General features: G+C 45.4%; 2 protein-coding genes across 4 annotated transcripts in view; one reads left to right on the plus strand and one right to left on the minus strand.

Moving 5' to 3' along the window:
* Positions 1–4,902: 4,902 nt before the first annotated feature.
* CEBPD (CCAAT enhancer binding protein delta) lies at positions 4,903–6,672 on the plus strand. The gene has a single exon (XM_027674246.1). It carries the CDS (start codon positions 5,199–5,201, stop codon positions 6,219–6,221), a length of 1,023 nt encoding a protein of 340 aa, XP_027530047.1. The 5' UTR covers positions 4,903–5,198; the 3' UTR covers positions 6,222–6,672.
* Positions 6,673–8,017: 1,345 nt separating this feature from the next.
* Positions 8,018–18,494, minus strand: part of SPIDR (scaffold protein involved in DNA repair) — a 200,398-nt gene continuing 189,921 nt past the window's right edge. For 2 of the 3 annotated variants that reach the window (XM_027674216.1, XM_027674209.1), the window contains 4 exons: positions 13,213–13,306; positions 11,608–11,722; positions 11,073–11,126; positions 8,018–8,680 (listed from right to left, as the gene is read on the minus strand). In XM_027674216.1, the coding sequence (XP_027530017.1) occupies positions 8,546–8,680; positions 11,073–11,126; positions 11,608–11,722; positions 13,213–13,306 (398 nt within the window). In that variant the 3' untranslated portion in view covers positions 8,018–8,545. Of the gene's footprint in view, positions 8,681–11,072; positions 11,127–11,607; positions 11,723–13,212; positions 13,307–16,231; positions 17,397–18,494 lie in introns of those variants that run through there. The other variant, XM_027674224.1, reaches the window with a different exon arrangement.

Here is an 18,494-nt window from a genome sequence, read left to right on the forward strand (position 1 = left end):
TAAGGAATTTCATACGGCTCTTCTGGCCTCACACTTAAGGGTTTAGCCAGCTGCTTCCCAAAGTAAACATCTATATATAGAGTAACTTCTCCCCAAACTTCTTGTTTTCGCAAAATCAAGGAATTAAAGTAAGGATTTATTACCGCTGCTTTAAAACCCTTTTTTCCCTCACAAGTGCAGAGAATGAGGGTCTGCTGCATCATTTTATTAACACTATGCCTTATTTGGAAATTACATAGGCTTTAAAAATTTAATTTTTGAGCTATGCTGCCTGTAAGAAATGGCACCTCTGCAGAAAGGTTGCACCCTGGCAGCCACCCACAGCACTGAATGGTGTCAATGGTCTTGTAGCAAAGCTACCAAAGAGCTGCTCCTTACGTCACACTAACAAGTGTCCAGAATACGGTATTTAGAGGGGTTTTTTGTTGCAAAAATGTTTGGGAAGTTTTTAGGGCTACAAAGATGATCAGAGGGCCAGAGCACCTTTCCTGTGAAGTCAGGCTGAGAGAGATGGGATTATTTAGCCTGGGGAAGAGTGGGCTCCAGGGAGACCCTATTGTGGCCTTTCAGTGCCTGAAGGGATCTTATAGGAAAGGTGGAGAGGCACTTTTCAGCAGGACCTGTAGTGACAGCACAAGGAGGAATGGATTCAAACTGAGAGTGGGTAGGTTTAGATTAGAAATGAGGAGGAAATTCTTCCTCCTCAGATGAGGTGAAACACAGGAACAGGTTTCCCAGAGAAGTTGTGGGTGCCCCATCCCTGGAAGTGTTCAAGGCCAGGTTGGATGGAGCTCTGAGCAACCTGGTCTAGTGAAAGGTGTCCATGGCAGAGTCTTGGAACTAGATGATCTTTAAGGTCCTTTCCAACCCAAACCATTCTGATTCTATGAAGGAGCTGGGAGAGATTTGGTTACAGTTTCCACATGTTTGCAGGATGGGGTTTTTTGCTTTTTTGATGGGACAGGAGAGGGTTACATGGAGCCTACTTGTACATTTCACTCACACTAAATTATAGCACACAAGATTTAATTTGATTAGGCAGAAAATGCAGCTGTGGATCTGATCACATGAATTTTGTCCCTGATCGAAATTCATGCAAAACCTGTATCAGGAAAAGGTTCAGAGCATCCACCAAAGAGCGTGAGAAAACAAGGAGCACAGGGTCTGAGGCATTTAGCTGCATTGGCACTTGGCCTTTTGGGAGTCCAGGTATATGGACAATGTAATTCAGCAGCTCAGCAGCCACAGGTGCAGCTGAACAAACCCAGCCCAGGCTGACACCACCAGGGTTTAAACATCTGCAGGGAGTTAGTTGAAACACAGAGCTGCAGTTAAAAGAGCTAAAAAGAAAATTCCTTTCATGTATCATCAAGTTGTTTAGCTGCTAAGAGTAGTGTGGCCACAGGCTGGATCAGTGCAATGATGTACAAGTACAGTACAAGTGACAAGCAAAATACTGCTACAGTGATTCAGGACAAAGGAGAGGCATGAGCCCCAGCAGAAGTGGGACGAGCGGACAGGGAGGGTCTGCCCAGCAGTTACTGCACTGACTGAGGAGAGCCAACACCAACCTCAAGTAGGTACTGTCCCTACCTAGGAGTGTGCTGACAGGTTTTTTGACTCTCCCCAAACAACTTGCACCTCCTCATTTGCATGTCCCATTCCCTGGTCAGCCCCCAAGTGCCATTCCTGGCTTCTAGCTGATGCATGAAATGATCCTTGCACTCCTGCTGCTTCTTGGAGGGGGGAGAGAAACACAGCAAACCACCTCTTCTCTTTTTCCCCCTTGTTAGCTGACTCTTTGCCCATGAATCCCCCAGGAGCTGGTGTCCTGGTGGTGCTGCCTCATTCTCATAACCTCAAAAGCAGAGAAGGGCTCTCTAGGCTCCCCAGGACCAGCCTAGTCATGCCATGCTCCTAACCCCATTGTCCCAAAAAGTCCTGCACATCTGGTTGAGTTGCCAGAGGTGATCATGGTGGGAGGAGGACGGGGAGGATTAAAGCTAGGCTGAGGCATTGCACTGTTTCCTTACCTTCCACAAGTGGCCTGTCCCCTATTTATGAGGAAAAACTAGTCAGAAAAACAGTGTGATTTAATTGCTGTCCCTGAAGGGCCCAAGGTCCTGGTGCTTCTCTGAGATTTACAGCCAGTACTCCAGACCAAATTAATGCTTCGTCTTTTCTCTGCTTCTTCGAGAAAGTTTTCTTGTCTTTTCTCACCAGGTTTAAATGCTTTGCTTGATTTGGAGCAGGAACCCCAAGGAGGTTTTAAAACATTTACTCTGCAGTTCAGATGCTCAAATGCTTCTTACTGCTGTTTAGAATTTCTGGATCCCAGAGACAAGCCATGATTCAGGGGGTCAGGTACTCAGCAGGACGGATGAGGGAATCGAGATCTTGACTGTCCTTCACTGCTCATGAAATTACTTATGCAGATGGGAACAGATTCAGCTGCTGAGATGGCAGACAAATCTACCCCAGGAAAGAGTAGAACATGGATATCATCCTTTCTTCAGCCTAGTGCTTTGGTAAATGACAAGTATCACTTGCTCTCACATGCTCCTGGATTCTTCACTGCAGGTGTAGCACCCCACCCAGAGTTTCACACCCTGCATGGCAGAAGGGGGAACCCCTCCAAATGTGCTCCTGAAATCACGCATCTCAGACTCAGCAACAAACACAACCAACTTATCTTCCAGGGGATGGCTGTTGCCACTTGGTTTTGGGGGACAAGCATTGACAGGTCTGACTACAAGCTCTGAACACAACTCCAGGTCCTGAAGACCCCCGTAGGCAAAGCTGTACCCTCCATGGTGGAGCTTAGGTGTGACACAGGTGGCTTATATTGAGGTTTACAGAGGGGTTCCACACCCAGATGTTGCCTTTTACTGAGGGATTTTGAGAACCTAATTGCCATGTGGCAAAGATGCCCAGCAGAGATCGGGTGACCTGGCTGGGAATTGCATCTGTTTTTTGGAGTAACACGTGATGGCTATTAAACGAGACTGTTCAGGCTGGCACAGTGGCATGCCAGCACTGGCTGATAACCAGCTGCCCTTTGGGGTAAGGACTTCAGTGAGCTGAAAGCATAACAGTTCCACACATGCAAACAGTTAAATTAGGTGCTTTCCAAGGCAAATCATAATTTCATGACTAAAGTGGGTGACATGTATCCCTTTCCAGCAATCAATGGACCCTGACACAGAGCAAGAGGAGAGACAGTAGATATCAGACTCCCTCACACTTCTGAACTACCATCCTAAGCCTCATGCACCCAACCCTTTATACTTCATGCAGAGAAAAAGGGTTCAGGAGCATCACATGATGGTCCTAGTTCCCTGCTGGACAGCCAGGCCAGGCCAGGGGCAGGTGCTGTAGAGTCATTGCAACACGAATAGACCCCAGCTCTAGAGGGCAGAAAATAACATGTAAATGGATTTGGGGCATATTATTTTTTGACAATGTGAAAAAAAAAAACCCAACCACTTTTTGTGTCACTGTCAAGTTCAGTGGTTAGTGCCTGTGTGATCAATCCTCTGGTGAGAAAGGAAATCAAGTTTATTTAAACTTAACATCTCTGTGGGGTGAATGGCAGCACTAGAGTTAAAAGCAAGGCCTCTCAAAGTGAAATCTTACCCGCCAGATGCAAAACCTCACCTGCCAGACACAGCACACTTACCCTGATCCCACAAGCCTTCCCACGAGGAGTTTACATCCAAAGGGAGAGCATGTACCCGTCCTGTTCCCAACTACTTATGCTAAAATACACACCCCTGTGATAAACAGCTGCGGTACTGCAACAGCTGCGGTAGCGGCAGATGGAGCTCTGCCCGGAGAGAGGCAGCAGGCCCGGCATGACCGGCACGTACCCACGATCCCCAGAAAGCCACCTTGGGGTGAGTGGCACCGCACTCTGCAGGGCACAGTTTTATGCCAGCAGCATCAGCTGAGTGCTGGGCTGGGAAGTCAGCGCCTGGGATAGTACTATCGTAAATCTAGAGGGATCTTCTGGGAAAATAAATAAATATTTAAAAAATAATTTTTAAGGGTGTTTTATTGTGTGTTTCTTTTATAATTCAGTCAGTGGAGCATTTGGGGGTGAAGCCAGACTTCTAGAAACTGTTAGGAACTAGAAAATTTGTGCATTTCACATCTTTTAAATTAAAGTATTTTCATTTCTCTGATGCTTGCCAATTTAATAGCAATAGTTTATGGGATGCAAGGGCGAAAAGACGACATGCATAATTACTTAATGCAAGTTTTTAAAGGAGGTATAACTTCACGCAGATGGCATGAAGTAGCTAAAGATGCCTCAGACATCCCTTTCCCACCGGAGTGTCCTGCAAGAAGTCCAAGCGGCCACCCTGTCACCGAAGGGGATGGATTTACATCCTTCTCGGGTTAAGCTTCCTGTGCTACAGAGGGGGTAGTGGAGCCTCGGGAGGGCGCTCGGGTGATACACAGAGACACGCGTGGGGCAGGCAGCATCTTTCCCGTATCGCTTCATCCAAGGCGCCGCTGGGGAACTGCGTGGGGGGATGAAGCGTCGTGGTGGTGGAGGGGTAAAATGAGCCTTTCCAGCCAGCTTTCCCTCTGGCCCGGGTGGAAAAGGGAAAATTAACGCTCAGCCGTGGCAACGGGGGTCCGGTACCGGCAGCACTCCCCGGGGACGGGACGGTGCACGGCGGCAGGAGCCCGAGAGGCGCCCGCACCGTCCCGTCCCCGTGGCGGGGGCCGTCCCCGACGGCCGGGAGGTGGCAGCTCTCCGCGGCGGGAGCCCTGCCTCCGCGGCCGCGCACCCCACCCGCTCCCGCCCCCGGGTCCCCGGGGGTGCCGGGAATAACTCGTTCCCCGTCAGGGGCAGGAGGCGGGGCCCGCGCCGTATAAGAAGGGACCGAGCGGGCGTTTCGCTCCCAGGTCCTGAGACGCCTTGTCCCATCCCCGCCTCCTACCGCTGCTCACGGCGTGACCCGAGCCCGGATCGGCCCCCTCGGGGAGGCGACGGCGGGGCTGCAGCGGGAGCACCAGTGGCACCGAGCAGCAGCAGTACCAGCGGTGCCGGCAGCAGCAGCAGCAGCAGCCCCGCTCCCACCTGCCCGTAGCAGAGGCTGGAGCTGCGACCGTCGCGGAGCGGCGTTTGGTGCCCGCGGTCCGGAGCCCCCGCGCCGCGGCCGTGCGGCGCCGCGTCCCGCTCGCCGATGAGCGCCGCCGCTCTCTACAGCCTGGACTCCCCGGCATGTTATAAGAGCTGGTGCCTGGAGCCCGCCAACTTCTACGACGCCAAGGTGGGCAACGGTGGCGGGCCGGGTCCCGCCTGCAAGCCGGGGGCCCGCGGCGGCTGCGGGATGAGCGGCGAGGAAGCGGGGGGCGGCCTGGGGGGCAGCGGCACCAACCTGGCGGAGCTGAGCGCCGCCGCCCCGGCCATGTACGAGGACGAGAGCGCCATCGACTTCAGCTCTTACATTGACTCTATGTCGGCCGTGCCCAACCTGGAGCTCTGCAACGACGAGCTCTTCGCCGACCTCTTCAACAGCAACCACAAGCCCGAGCGGGGCGGGGACTACGGCGAGTATTTGCCGCCGGGCGGCGGCGCCGGCCGCGACCCCGCCAAGGACCTCGGCGCTGCCATGACCACCCTGCTGGGCGCCGAGCCCCGCACCGCCTCCTCCTCCTCCTCCTCCTCTTCTTCCTCCTCCTCCTCCCGCGGCGCTCTGAAGCAGGAGCCGGACTGGAGCGACAGCGACCTCTCCTCCTCGCTGCTGCCCTCGCAAATCGCCACCTGCGCCCAGACCATCATGAACCTGAGCGGGCAGCCCACGCCACCCACCTCCCCCGAGCCGCCGGGCAGCAGTTCCCCCTCCAGCTGCAGCACCCGCTCCCCGGGCCCCGCCGCCGCCGTGCCCGGGCCGGCGCAGGGCGTCCCGCCGCCGGCCACCGCCGGGGGCAAGGAGCGGGGAGGCAAGAAGTGCGTGGACAGGTTTAGCCCCGAGTACCGGCAGCGCCGGGAGCGCAACAACATCGCCGTGCGCAAGAGCCGCGACAAGGCGAAGCGGCGCAACCAGGAGATGCAGCAGAAGCTGCTGGAGCTGTCGGCCGAGAATGAGAAGCTGCACAAGAAGATCGAGCAGCTCACTCGGGACTTGACCAGCCTCCGGCACTTCTTCAAGCAGCTACCTAGCGCCTCCTTCCTCCAGCCCGGCTCGGGCACCGACTGCCGGTAACCGGGGGGGAGCGGGACGGAGAGACGGACTCCGGGAGACGGTGGATAAATACCTCAGAGGGCCGTGCCGGGCCATGCCGCGGCGTCCCGGGCCGGGCCGCGCACGGGAGGAGGCGCGGAGCCGCGGCGGGACGTGCCGGCCCCGCGGCCGCGCTCGGAATGTGGCAGCGACGTGGGGCGATGCCTGGGTCTTTCACCACGAAACTTGCGAAAAAGGGAAAAAAAGCTAAATATATTTTTTCTTTTCTCCCCTTAAATTATTTTTGTAATGATAGTTTTCGTCTTTTCTACATTTTACTCATACCGATGCAGCTATGGTACATCTGTTAAAATGATTCAAAATCCCATGTATTTTAGACAGTAGGATGGATAAAAAAAAGACTGAGCATGCTCGACCTTTTATATCGATTTTTACAGCATTTCTAAGAATAAAGAAAAGCATTTTAAATCAACCCTGCTCTCGTTTGCTCTGTGTCGTGACAGCAGCGGGCCGGCGGCGGGGGAAGCTGCGCTTCCCGGGAGGGAGCTGAACACGGAGTGGGGGGACAAGGCGGGACGGCTCCTAGCGGCTGAGACGGGGAGGTGAGGGAAAGCTGGGGGCGAGGGGCGCCGCGTTTATGTCCCAAAGCATCTAGAGAGCAATGTAGGGGTGCGAACAATCGTGAGACTCCTCGGCCGTGGGGGTTGCGAAGTCCGCTTCCCCCGGAGCGGCATCGCTGGGCCGGAATGCTGAGTCAGGGGTTGCCGCGGCGCTGACTGGGACTGAGCAGCTGCACAGCAAGAGGGGCTGCTCTGTGACCAGGACTCTGCCAGAAACACAGTATTTTATGAAAAAAGTACACGTGACCACAGGAACACCACTGGTTAAAATTTATGCTGAAAAACCTCCAAGGGGTTTCCATTCCAGATAATGCAAAGCTGCACCTACACTCAGGTGCTCTGGAGTTTTGGAACTATAGTGAGTTCCAGAGATGATGTTGCATCCACAGGCTTCATCCTGCTGTAGGCTGTAGAAATGTAGGAGCTGGACACTTTCACTGGTCCCTGCTAGTGTAAGAGCAGGCAATGCTGCCTGAGTGAATACACATGAAAGGTCAGGCAACTTGTCTGAATTTTGGTAGTGCACGCACAAAGATGACAGCATCTGTAGGGCACTGGCAGAAAAATGGCCTGACACAACAAGTACCTCCAGCTGTCCCAGAGACTGAAATCTTACTGATTTCAAAGGGGAGCCCCGTTTTCCCATACACACCAGTATCCTCTACACAGGAATGGGCTGAAGTCCCCTTTTTCCTTACAGGGAGGCAGGTAAGAGACTGAAATATTTGGAGAAGGGGGGAAAAAGGGGATTTCAATAGCTGGGTCATTCCTTTAGTAATCATGGCATACATAAGCCTGTTTGCTATCAGCCTGAGCCGCAGGAATGATCAGTGTGGCAAGTTTGTTGCTCTTTTTCTGCTGGTTAATCCCATATGAGACCTGTGCAAAACCACTCATTCCTCCTCCTCTAACCTGCAAGGGGCTTTTAAATACTGTGAAAGGGGAAAAAACTCCAGTCTCTAACTCTTACAATAATTCTTACAATTATGCACACAGAGGAAGATTTTGATATTGTTTATTTGATCTGTAATCCATGTCCGCACACTCTGGGTGAGGATAGTTACATGGCCTACAAAGCAGTTTGCTCCTTACCCATAACAGAAACTGTATAATGAAACACCCGCTCTGTGGGAAGCTACAGATAATACAGTACTTCTATGCTTAAAGACCAATTAGCTGTAAAACATTAACTTTATATGTGCTTGACACTTCAAAATATAAGCTTTATTCAAATCTCTGTCTGTATAACAATTATTGCAAAGTGATAACAATTCAGAATTTGTGCACCACATGGCATTTTGCAGCTGGTCTGGAATCCACTGATAAAACTCAGCTTAAACCACCAATCACTGCCTATAGCAAAGTATTTATTTCAAAAAATATCAGTAAAATATTTTCCATTGACACATAATATTTACAGTATTATATAAAAAAAAATCACAACCATTCAAAACTTCCAGAACAAGATGTTTTACACACATAAACAGCAAACATACCAAAGAACTGTATTCTTAAACTCTGAACTGATCCGAAAGAGTTCAGAAAGTTAAACAGGTTTTTTTTATATGGATATTTTTTTCAGTGATAGCACAATGTGCTTTGTAAATCACAGTTTTAATAAACTATCTTAATGCTTATCACACTTGCATTATACATTATCTGTGGCACTGGTTAACAGATAACCACATTACAAAGTCCACAGATACTATAATAGCTGACTAGAGTTCACCTCTGTCTTGCTGCAGCTTCCAGAAGAACAATTTCCTCCAGTGCAACACAGTTGGGGTGACCGGTTATAGAGTGGACGTAGCAGTTCAATAACCCCACCTCCTTTCCCAGCACGCTCTGCACCTCGTAAGTCTGAGGGAATAAAAGCATCGTGAGTAAAACAAACAGTCCTGGACATTCTGTTCTAAACAGCATTCAGCTGGGAAGATGCAGCCTGCAAGATCCTCTTCCAACAGACAACTTTTTTAAAGGACTCAGAATGAATATATTAATTTTCAATAATTAGATCACACTCCTGCCTCAGCTGCTGCTTCCCAACCAGGGTTTAAAAATGAGCTGTTTAAAATCCTAAAAAGTTACTGTGATGTTGAAATCAATTTTGCTGAAGCATAACCTGCACGTGCTCCCTTTATCTCACTTTCTGACACACACAGCACTACCCATGTGCTGGCAATGTGTATATACATACTATACATTGATTACTTTGGCTAACTGATCCACTAAAGGAAAAACCACTTTGTTACCCTTTTTACTCTACTCACTCCCCCCACTTTAACTTTGTGTTATTCATGCATCTTTTACCATCACCAGCACCTACACAGTCCCTCCTGTTTAATGATCTGACCAGCATTTTACCCATGAGTTGTGCCTAAGCAAATTTGTAGAGACTGTATTCTGTGTGGAGGAGAGGGATGCAAGGCTGGGATGGCTTCACTAAGAGGAGACAGCACGTTAACAGAAGAACTGGTAACGATAGTTGATACCTCGCTTGAGAGGGTATCTCAGATGGCAAGTTCACATCCATTTCTTTCCCTAATGGGTCTTGTCTATGACTAGCCCCTGACCATGCCCCTGCTTTCATCTGGGCTGTGCTTCTCTACAGGTATGTGTTACCCACGCCTGTTGCCTGGTTCAAGGTATAAACAATCTTTTTCCTTTTTTTTCCCTAGATTTTTTTACCCCAGACTGGTTCTGCAGTCCAGTTCACTGTGCAGCTGTACAAACAGCTCTACTGGTGTGACAGAAGGGCTGCCACAAAGTAAGGAACAAGCGTCCAGGGCCAGCAATAGCTAAAACCAACCTCCCTGCCAAAAAAATTGATTACAAAGCTACACCCTTAGAAACTTCAGCAGCACTGGCAAAAAAATGACACCTCAAGTATTATTTCTTATGATTAATCTTTATCCCTGCATTTCAGCTAGGGAAGAAAAAAATCTAAGTTGCCAGACTTCTAAATACTGGCATTATACACATTGAAACATGAAAAAGAGGTTGTTTGAGTTCTAATAACTTGAAAAAGAACTATGTTTTGCTAGTCTGTGACCAAACCAGGCACATCCTGTAAAACTCAGCAAGACTTAATTGGTATTAAAGGAGCAAACACATTTTGGAAATTTCTTCTATTAATTTGCTTAAATGAAATATACACCCTCCCACATAAGAAAAATAATTTATGATTTCAGAGTAACTTTCCACTTTCAATATTACCCATAAGTCCCATTAAAACCATGGAGCATGTAATAGCAAAATGCTGGAAAACTTGTAAGATGGAAAGCAAACTGACCCCAATACATGTCACTGAAGATACTTAAATGGGATGATAAAACAAGAACGCGAGCCAACCTTTGCTCCCTTCCACGTGCAAGGGAGAGGGGAGAATCTTGGGATCCTAACTGGACTTAATGACTCTCTAAAGGGGCCGCTCCTTCCCTGCTGGCCATCTGGCAGCCAATGCCAGCCAGGCACCTATCCGGGTGCCTCCCTCACCTGTGATAAATCTGGGTCACTGTGCCAAATGTCACAGTTCTTCTGATATCTCAGATTAAAGGAATAACTACTTTACGATTACATAAACTGTACTTTAGCCCATGGATCCCCATGGCTTATGTGTGTTTCATTCATACCATTATAAAGTAGTATCTTGCACACAATTTGCAAATTCCTCTAGTACTTCCACCTGCCAGTACTTGAACTCTATGTCTGCTGTCTTTGGATCCTCAGCCAGAGAATGGACTAAAGCCCAGCGCTGCCTGTTGCAGCTCTGAGTGCCTAGACACGGTGCGGTTTGCAGGTAGCTCTGCAGATCCGCAGCTGAGCTATAGTTGTCCACACAGCCCATCTGCAAGATCCCTCTTCAATAAAGGAGGGTGTCAGTCTGATCATAGTCATGAGACAGCAGGATATCAGCAGCTGGAAGGTGGGATTGCCAAAGGGCCCAGCCCACCCAAATCACAGGCTGGACACGAGAAAGTGCAATCTCCTAGCACAGTTCCGAAACGAACTGCCTGGAAACTCAGAATCTCTATCACTAGAGGTTTTCAAGACCCTGCCCACAAAAGTCAGACCAATTTGCCTCCACACTGGCAATAGCTCAGTGTGGATAGGAGGTCGGACAACAACCTCCAGGAATCCTTTCCACTTCTATGATATGACTACCTTCCCACCTGATTCATGTCTCCTGCACTCTGCCTCTACAGTAAATTATGTAGTTTAAATTCCTTTGGTCAGCATTCATTATACCTACCCCATCCTCACTGGTGGAGGACGTCAGGAGAGAAGAGATTGTCCTTTGCAACAGCTGGAATGAGAAAATTCACAGGTTTTGTTCATAACAAAAATCTTATGTATGCTAAGACGTTCTGTTTGCAGGTTAAAGCAGTCACATAGAACAAAGCTTTTATCATTTTAATATCAAATGTTTTTATTTTTCTGGCCGAGAAAACAGAGAAGACACAAATGATGTTCAGAATGGAAGTCTAAAAATACGCACTCCTCTTAGACTGGGGAGACTGAGGTTTCCCAAGGCCCAACCTAATAAGCCCTCAATTTGGGCCACAGAACAGTTTGTAAACCTCAGTGTGAACTCAATGATTGTATTATTTCAAGATTTCAAGATCTTGAAACTGGGTTCTTAGCCCAGTGAAACATAAGTTTAGTATCAGATTAAATTATGGGACAGTCTTACATATTTTGTCTTCTGACAAAGCTGTTTGTAAAAGTGTGGCTTAGAGTACCTATGTGTCTACATACAATACACAGAACCTTATTTCATGCCATACCTTTACTTTTACTGTACTCTGAGATCGGGATGGACAACTCAAGAAGACTTCCAGCTGCATTTTCAAAACTGGTGTAAAGACAATTTCAGAGCATTGTTTGCAATATAGCAATTCCCTGAAACACACAAATAATGATGGAAAAACATAGAAAACCGGAAAACCTATCAGCTGTAAATCAAAACAAATAAAAACCCAACTAGTTTATTCTCTAAAATACTTTGCTGGTAGACTTTCAGTAGGAAAGCCTCGGTAGGGATTCAGTTGATAATAGCAAATAAAGCTCTTCAGCTGGCAGTAACTCTCTTGGAGGACCTAAACTCTTCTGGCAGAGGATCTTCCTTTTGTAAGTTCTGGCAATATGGAGGGAGGTTGCTATTTATAGTCATCCCCCTTAAGCAAATATTAATCTCATAACTTTCTAAAAGTTATGGCACAGGAAAATTTGTAGTATACATTTGGCCCAAGCGACTTACCAACTTAGGCCCTCATTCAGCAAATGTTTAACGTTTTCAATGCACACTGAACAAAATTAAGCTCAGCTATAAGTGCTTGTTGGAAGCACTTCTTAAACAAACCATGATACTTCATTCATTCTCCAAAGGAAGCAAAAATGTCCTTCACAGGTGACATACTTTTTTAATTGAACTACACTACTATGTGAACATACACACATCCTTAGTTTTTGCATAACAATACAATATAGGTCACCTTATTTTCATCTTTTTTTCCCTCAAGGACTATATGTAACAAAGCATAAGCAGTAAATCTTCTCATATTTAGGAAAATATCTATTTCAATAGGATCAAACCCGCCCAACTGCTCCTTATAGTTTTTGTAAGCTTTTCCAGTAGAAAGAACCCCTCCTTTCTTTCTTTCTTTCTTTCTGTTTTTCTTTCCTTCTTTTTACACTTTGACTACTCTTATCCTGCTGGGTTTTTATTCCACCAGGTATCTCAGTCTCTGGAAGAGGAAGCTGGCTAGGCAGCTGAAGGGTAGGCTTTCCAAAAGCATGCCAGTGTGACCCAGGTTCAGCATTTCAGGTGGTAACAGGTCCTGTAGGGTCAGTCTTCACATTCAGGACAGCCATACTATCAGAATTATTCAATGTCCTTTTTAGAAAGGTGATAAATTCAGTAGGTCTGAAAAACAACTCTTCCACACTTAATTAAATCTCAGCAAAGATCACAGTTCAGTATAAAAATGAGGTGAATTGGAGGTGCATAGAATAACAAGGCAGGGCACACAAACACATGCAGCTACTTTTAAAGGAACTTAAAATCAGACCTGTGGTTTATGTGTATGTTTATTAAAACTAACATTATAATGCAGTGGGCTATGAAGTCTTTATAAACAAGGCTTTAAGACTGATTTTTAAAAAAAGTACTAACTACAAAATCAAACCATTTCATATCTACTTGTATCTTTCTTAATAAATTAATGTAACCTTGCAGGCTTTATCAGTTCATCAGCAATAAAAATACTACGTCTTAGTTCTAGGAAGGAGCAAAGTGCAGCCTGTGCCTGCAGGAATCATTGCATCACCTATTGCTATTATGGCTACATCTACAAAACACCTGGAGTGCTCCGGAGCATGCTGACTCTCACCTGTCCTGGGGACACAGTTCCAACTTTCCATTTCCACATCTGTCACATGTAGGCCAGGAGAAAGCAGTGCTCTCATTAACTCCAACAACAGTACCTGCAGAACATGGAATTCTTACAAAATGCTAACATTAAGCCAGCAAACACAGTCTCTCTTGGCTTCACAGCAGGTTTGAGCCTTTCTGACCCACAGCTTAGGACTTGTCAGAGCAAGAATCAGCTCTTTCAACAATCTCACTCCCTTTCTCCTTGGTCCCTTCAACAAGAGATGAAAGTACAGCACAGTATGTTACATTCTAAAAATACCAGAAGGTAGATAATTGACAATTAACTTTCCAAACAGGCTCCGTTCTTTTGGTTTGGATTTTATTGCTTTTCTGATTTGTTTTCACTTGTTTGCTTTCTTTCTGGTCCTCTGATGTTTCCTTTGCAATAAATAGCTAAAAAAATCATCAGATTGGATAGCTTGATATTGATATTTAGGAAACACAAACCAATGAGAAGTCCCAATCCCTTTTGAAAACAACAATGCAGATTAAATGGAGTTATTCTTCATTTATACTGATTTAAGAGAGATTAGACCTGGCCCACAGACTTAAGTGTGTGCCTAAGAAGGGAATGCCAAAGATACTTTGGACTAATAAAAAGGGCCTCACTAGTTTTGGCAAGAAAAAATATATTCAGGGTTTTATGAGAAGCCAATAAAGAGTGTATTATATTTTATGGTAACAATATGATGATATTATGAGAATTATTTATGGAGAAAAACACATCTAAGTATTCACCTATAAGAACGAAATTACACTAAAATAAAACCTCACTAATACAACAGAACTACAGACAAAAAAAATCCAGCTCCTATTGAGTAAGAATCTCACATTCTATACCACATTCAACAGAAGAAAGCCTTGGAGACTGTGGAGCATTTACACCGTCTGGACTGTAAAGCAGGCTGTTAATGCCTTACTTTTCTGGTTCTCCTGGAGCAAGGAGGGAGCTACACCTAAGCTACAAAACTGTAAGATTTTCTTTGTGAATTCAAAGGACAGGGAGTCTGAAGATATGGAAAGTTGCTTCTCAAATACAACATTTACGACCCAATTGCTAAGCATACGTTGAAACAACATGCATTACAGTGACAGAATAAGCAATTCTGTTTAACCCCTTGGACTCCTACAGAAATAATTTTGATTATTCAGTGTTTGTGATAAGCTTGGAGTTTCCATCAGCACTTGCTACTACAAGGTAGGATGCTCTCTGCCACAGCATGGGCACGTTTCTGTTTGAACGACGTGAATGCTGAATGGAGTTAAATCCAGTTGCTGGCCAGTCACAAGTGGTGTTCCCCAGTGCTCAGTGTTGGGGTCAGTACTGTTTAATATCTTTATCTATGATTTAGAGGAGGGGATCGAGTGCACCTTCAGTTAGTTCCCAGACGACATCAAGTTGGGTGGGAGTGTTAATCTGCTGAAGGGCAGGAAGGCTCTGCAGAGGGATCTGGACAGGCTGGATCCATGGGCCAAGGCCAGTGGTATGAGGTTCAACATGCCAAAGTGTCAGGTCGTGCACTTGGGTCACAACAGCCCCAGTCAGTGCTACAGGCTGGGGGAAAAGTGGCTGGAAAGCTGCCCAGTGGAAAAAGACTTCGGGGTGCTGGTTGACAGCAGATGAACATAAGCCAGCAGTGTGCCCAGGTGGCCAAGAAGGCCAATGGCATCCTGGCCTGTAACAGCAATAGTGTGGCCAGCAGGACCAGGGCAGTGACTGTCCCTCTGTACTGGGCAATGACGAGGCTGCACCTTTAGTACCATGTTCAGTTTTGGGCCTCTCACTACAAGAGGGACATTGAGGTGCTGGAGCATGTCCAGAGAAGGGCAACGGAGCTGGTGAAAGGGAGCTGGGGTTGTTTATTTCTGGAGAAAAGGAGGCTCAGGGGGACCTTCTTGCTCTCCAAAACTACCTGAAAGGAGGCTGTTGCCAAGTAGGGGGTCAACCTCTTCTCCCAGGTAACAAGTGACAGGATGAGAGGAAATGGCCTCAAGTTGTGCCACGGGAGGTTTAGATTGGCTGTTAGGAAGAACTTCTTCACTGAAAGGGTGGTCAAACATTGGAATAGCTGCCCAGGGAAGTGATGGAAGAGATGATACCACCTCTGGAGGTATTTAAAAGACATGCAGATGTGACACTTGCGGGCATGGCTTAAGTGGTTGATTTGGCAGTGATGGTTGGACTCAGTGACCTGAAAAATCCTTTTCAACCTAAAAGATTCCATGATTCTATGATTCTTGTTTATCAAAAAGAAAAGCTACCAATTGGTTTGCTGAATATGTTACCTTCTTAATTAAAAAATCATTTAAAAACCAAAACAAATCCCCTTTTTTGACAGGTGTGTTTCTCTGTAAGTCTTTTCACTTTCTCCCAACTCTGTGCCATACTGCAACTGCAGGATGCCAGTGCACAAGTAATGCAAGTAGATTTGAAGAAAATTAATCAGGATCATACTGATGAGATTATGTACAGTGGTTTATTTTGATGATAATGTAGAGTTCCCTTGAGAAAACCACCACAGATCACTGAAGTCAGACCAACTCAAACCAGCAACAAGTATAATAATCTAGCGACAGTCTTGGGCACCCTGTATGCAAAGTGATTTCTCAAGTCTATACTGTTGAATTGCCGCAAATGTTTGTCAAGACTCTTGATTTTGCTTAACGTTCACAAATCTTTTGAATATTTTCCCAAGATCCTTCTTTTAAATGGAAATGCACATAGCCAAAATTAGATTTTCACCTATTTGCTATTTTTATGAGTTGTGGCTGACATCATTAAGAAGAGATTGACAATAGGACAACACCTGACAAAACAGGTCTCTCGTGTGGAATGCAAAGTAACACTCTGGTTGAAACATTCAAAAATCAATGTGTTTGGTTTGGCGTTTTTTTTCCCAATCAGTTACCCGGATTAATGGGACAGGAAGGGGAAAAGTTCAATTAAAAAGAAAAACTTAGGTAAGCTGACTGACCCCATTTTAGTCACACTATTAAAAGGAAAACTGAAAAAAACCACACCCCTGAGTAAAGACTTCAATATGAAAACATTCAACGTCAAAATTCAATCACTGGTGGTGAGTCATATACTAGGCAAATATCATTAATCAAGTAATATTCCCACATATCATATGTGGTATGGACTAACTAGAATTTGCTCATAACCATGATTAAGAGGAAAAACAATTTTGTGCAGTATGAACTGCCAACATTTAAGTCATCCTGACTGTTACTATACAGAAAAAAGAGGTTGGAAATTACATTCCAATGCACAGCGATAAGAAAATAAATCTATTAACCCTGAGCTCACAGGTGAAAACCACAGATTTATCTTGCAAAGAAGAATAAACTTTTTACTAGAAAACGACCACAGGTTTTCACTCATTTGTTGAAAAGCAACACATTCCATCCCACAGCTGGTATGACTGGACCTCCCTGAAACAAGGATTTCTGACAAACTCATTGGATCTGCAACATTGTCCATTTCGATGGGGGAGGCACCTCTGAAGTTCATCCAGACTGGAGTTGTACCAAGTTGCTCAGGGCCCAGCTGTAAGCAGGAGCTTGAACTGGAGGAACTTCAGAAGTTCCTTTCAAAGAAGGGGTAGAGTAAAGCCTGTGCAGCTTTTTTAAGTGTTAGGTGGTAGGATGCCTCTGTACAGCACATGTAGGTGACTGAAAGTACAGGAAGTAAAAGGATGCACAAAGAAAAAGAGTGAATGAAGTAAGACTGCTTCGTGTTGAAAGCCAGAGTAACAACTCTCTGAGTTAACAGAAAGGGACAGTGACTGAATTTTAGAGATTATACATTTTCCTCCATGCATTACTCCATCAAACACATATTCTCCCACCAACAAAGTAGGGTCAATGCTATTAGTTTCACTACTTCGGCAGGAAAATGTAGGCACTAACTAAATGAAATCCAAAACAGTGACTGTATCTCTTAAATGCTATTAAGTTATTTCAGTTCCACATAAAAGTGAGAGTTATCATCTATATATATCAGTAACATAGGTATAAAGAAGATACTTTATATTCTATGTTGGTATCCAGGCATGGGAACATAGTGATAACTGCACAAATTCCAGATTAAACAAGATAAGGTTATAGGATTAATTTCTCCTTTTGTCATTCTTCCATCTGTAATACAGAATAGGTAAAGCATGACATCTCCCATGTATGTAAAGTAAGTACTTGTTTACACAACAGCTCACAAAAGTGTATTTTCTTTGCTCTACTGGAAAAAGAAAGGGCAGAGAAATGTTTGCTTTATCCTACTATGCACACTGTCAACAAGAAAAGGCACTTCTCATACAAAAAACTAACAGCAGAACATTGACAATTCCTAGCATAACTATTGGAGAGGTTAAAAAAAAGTCAAAAAGCATTTCATACCCAGTGACAGAAATATCTTTCAAGTAACTATATCAATGCAAGATGTACATAACAATCAAGGCTTTGAGTGAAGTGCCTCTAGTTGTGATTGGTTTTCATTATGAGCTGTTAGAGTTCAACATTTGCACTGCAAGGGGCTCATTCATCAATCACAGAGGTATTGTGAACTTGTGGCTCTACTGTAGCAGAAGGTATGTTTAGTAAAGGCTTTGCTTGGTTTCAAACTGTCTTCTTAGTGCATCACATTATAGCTGGAAGAATTAATTTGTAAACCATTATTTGCTACAATTTTAAAGTTCATTCATCCAGTGAATACTTAAAGGTGTAAATGTCAAACTGTATCAAGAATTTTCTACAAGGGCTACCGGAATCTTAAGAGTTAAATTAAGAAAGGAAATAGTCTTTAAGAGCCAAGAATTGTTGGGCTTTTAAGGACATTTTCCTATAGGCACTCTACAGCTGGGAGGCTTAAGTAGCTGTCTGGACAAAGCATTAGAAAACACACAGTAGGAAATGTTTCTGCATGATTAGGAAATGTTAGAAAATACATTGTAAGAAATATTTCTGCATGGTTTGTGGTAGAACTGAGATATTAGACAAAGCTATGATCCAAACTGGCTGGTGAGCAAATATTGGCCAAGTTATGCTAGATTACTATGGCAAAACACTAAATTGTCCCACTGCAGCAAAGCTTCAGGGAAATCAGTCACTAACCCCTACCATTCAGGATCTGGGTAACATATCTTATCCATCTGCCTAAAAAATATTGGTATACCTCACTGTTGCTAACATCAACAAGGCTGATATGAACAGAAGGCTCCTGAAAGAAGACAGTGAAGGAAG

Source organism: Neopelma chrysocephalum, unplaced genomic scaffold (assembly GCF_003984885.1).
Source record: "Neopelma chrysocephalum unplaced genomic scaffold, ASM398488v2 Primary Assembly neopelma1_22, whole genome shotgun sequence".
Lineage (NCBI taxonomy): Eukaryota > Metazoa > Chordata > Aves > Passeriformes > Pipridae > Neopelma > Neopelma chrysocephalum.

What these genes read in the sequence shown, in the direction of transcription:
- CEBPD (XM_027674246.1), top strand. Translation starts at nt 5,199, where the DNA reads ATGAGCGCCGCCGCTCTCTACAGCCTGGACTCCCCGGCATGTTATAAG.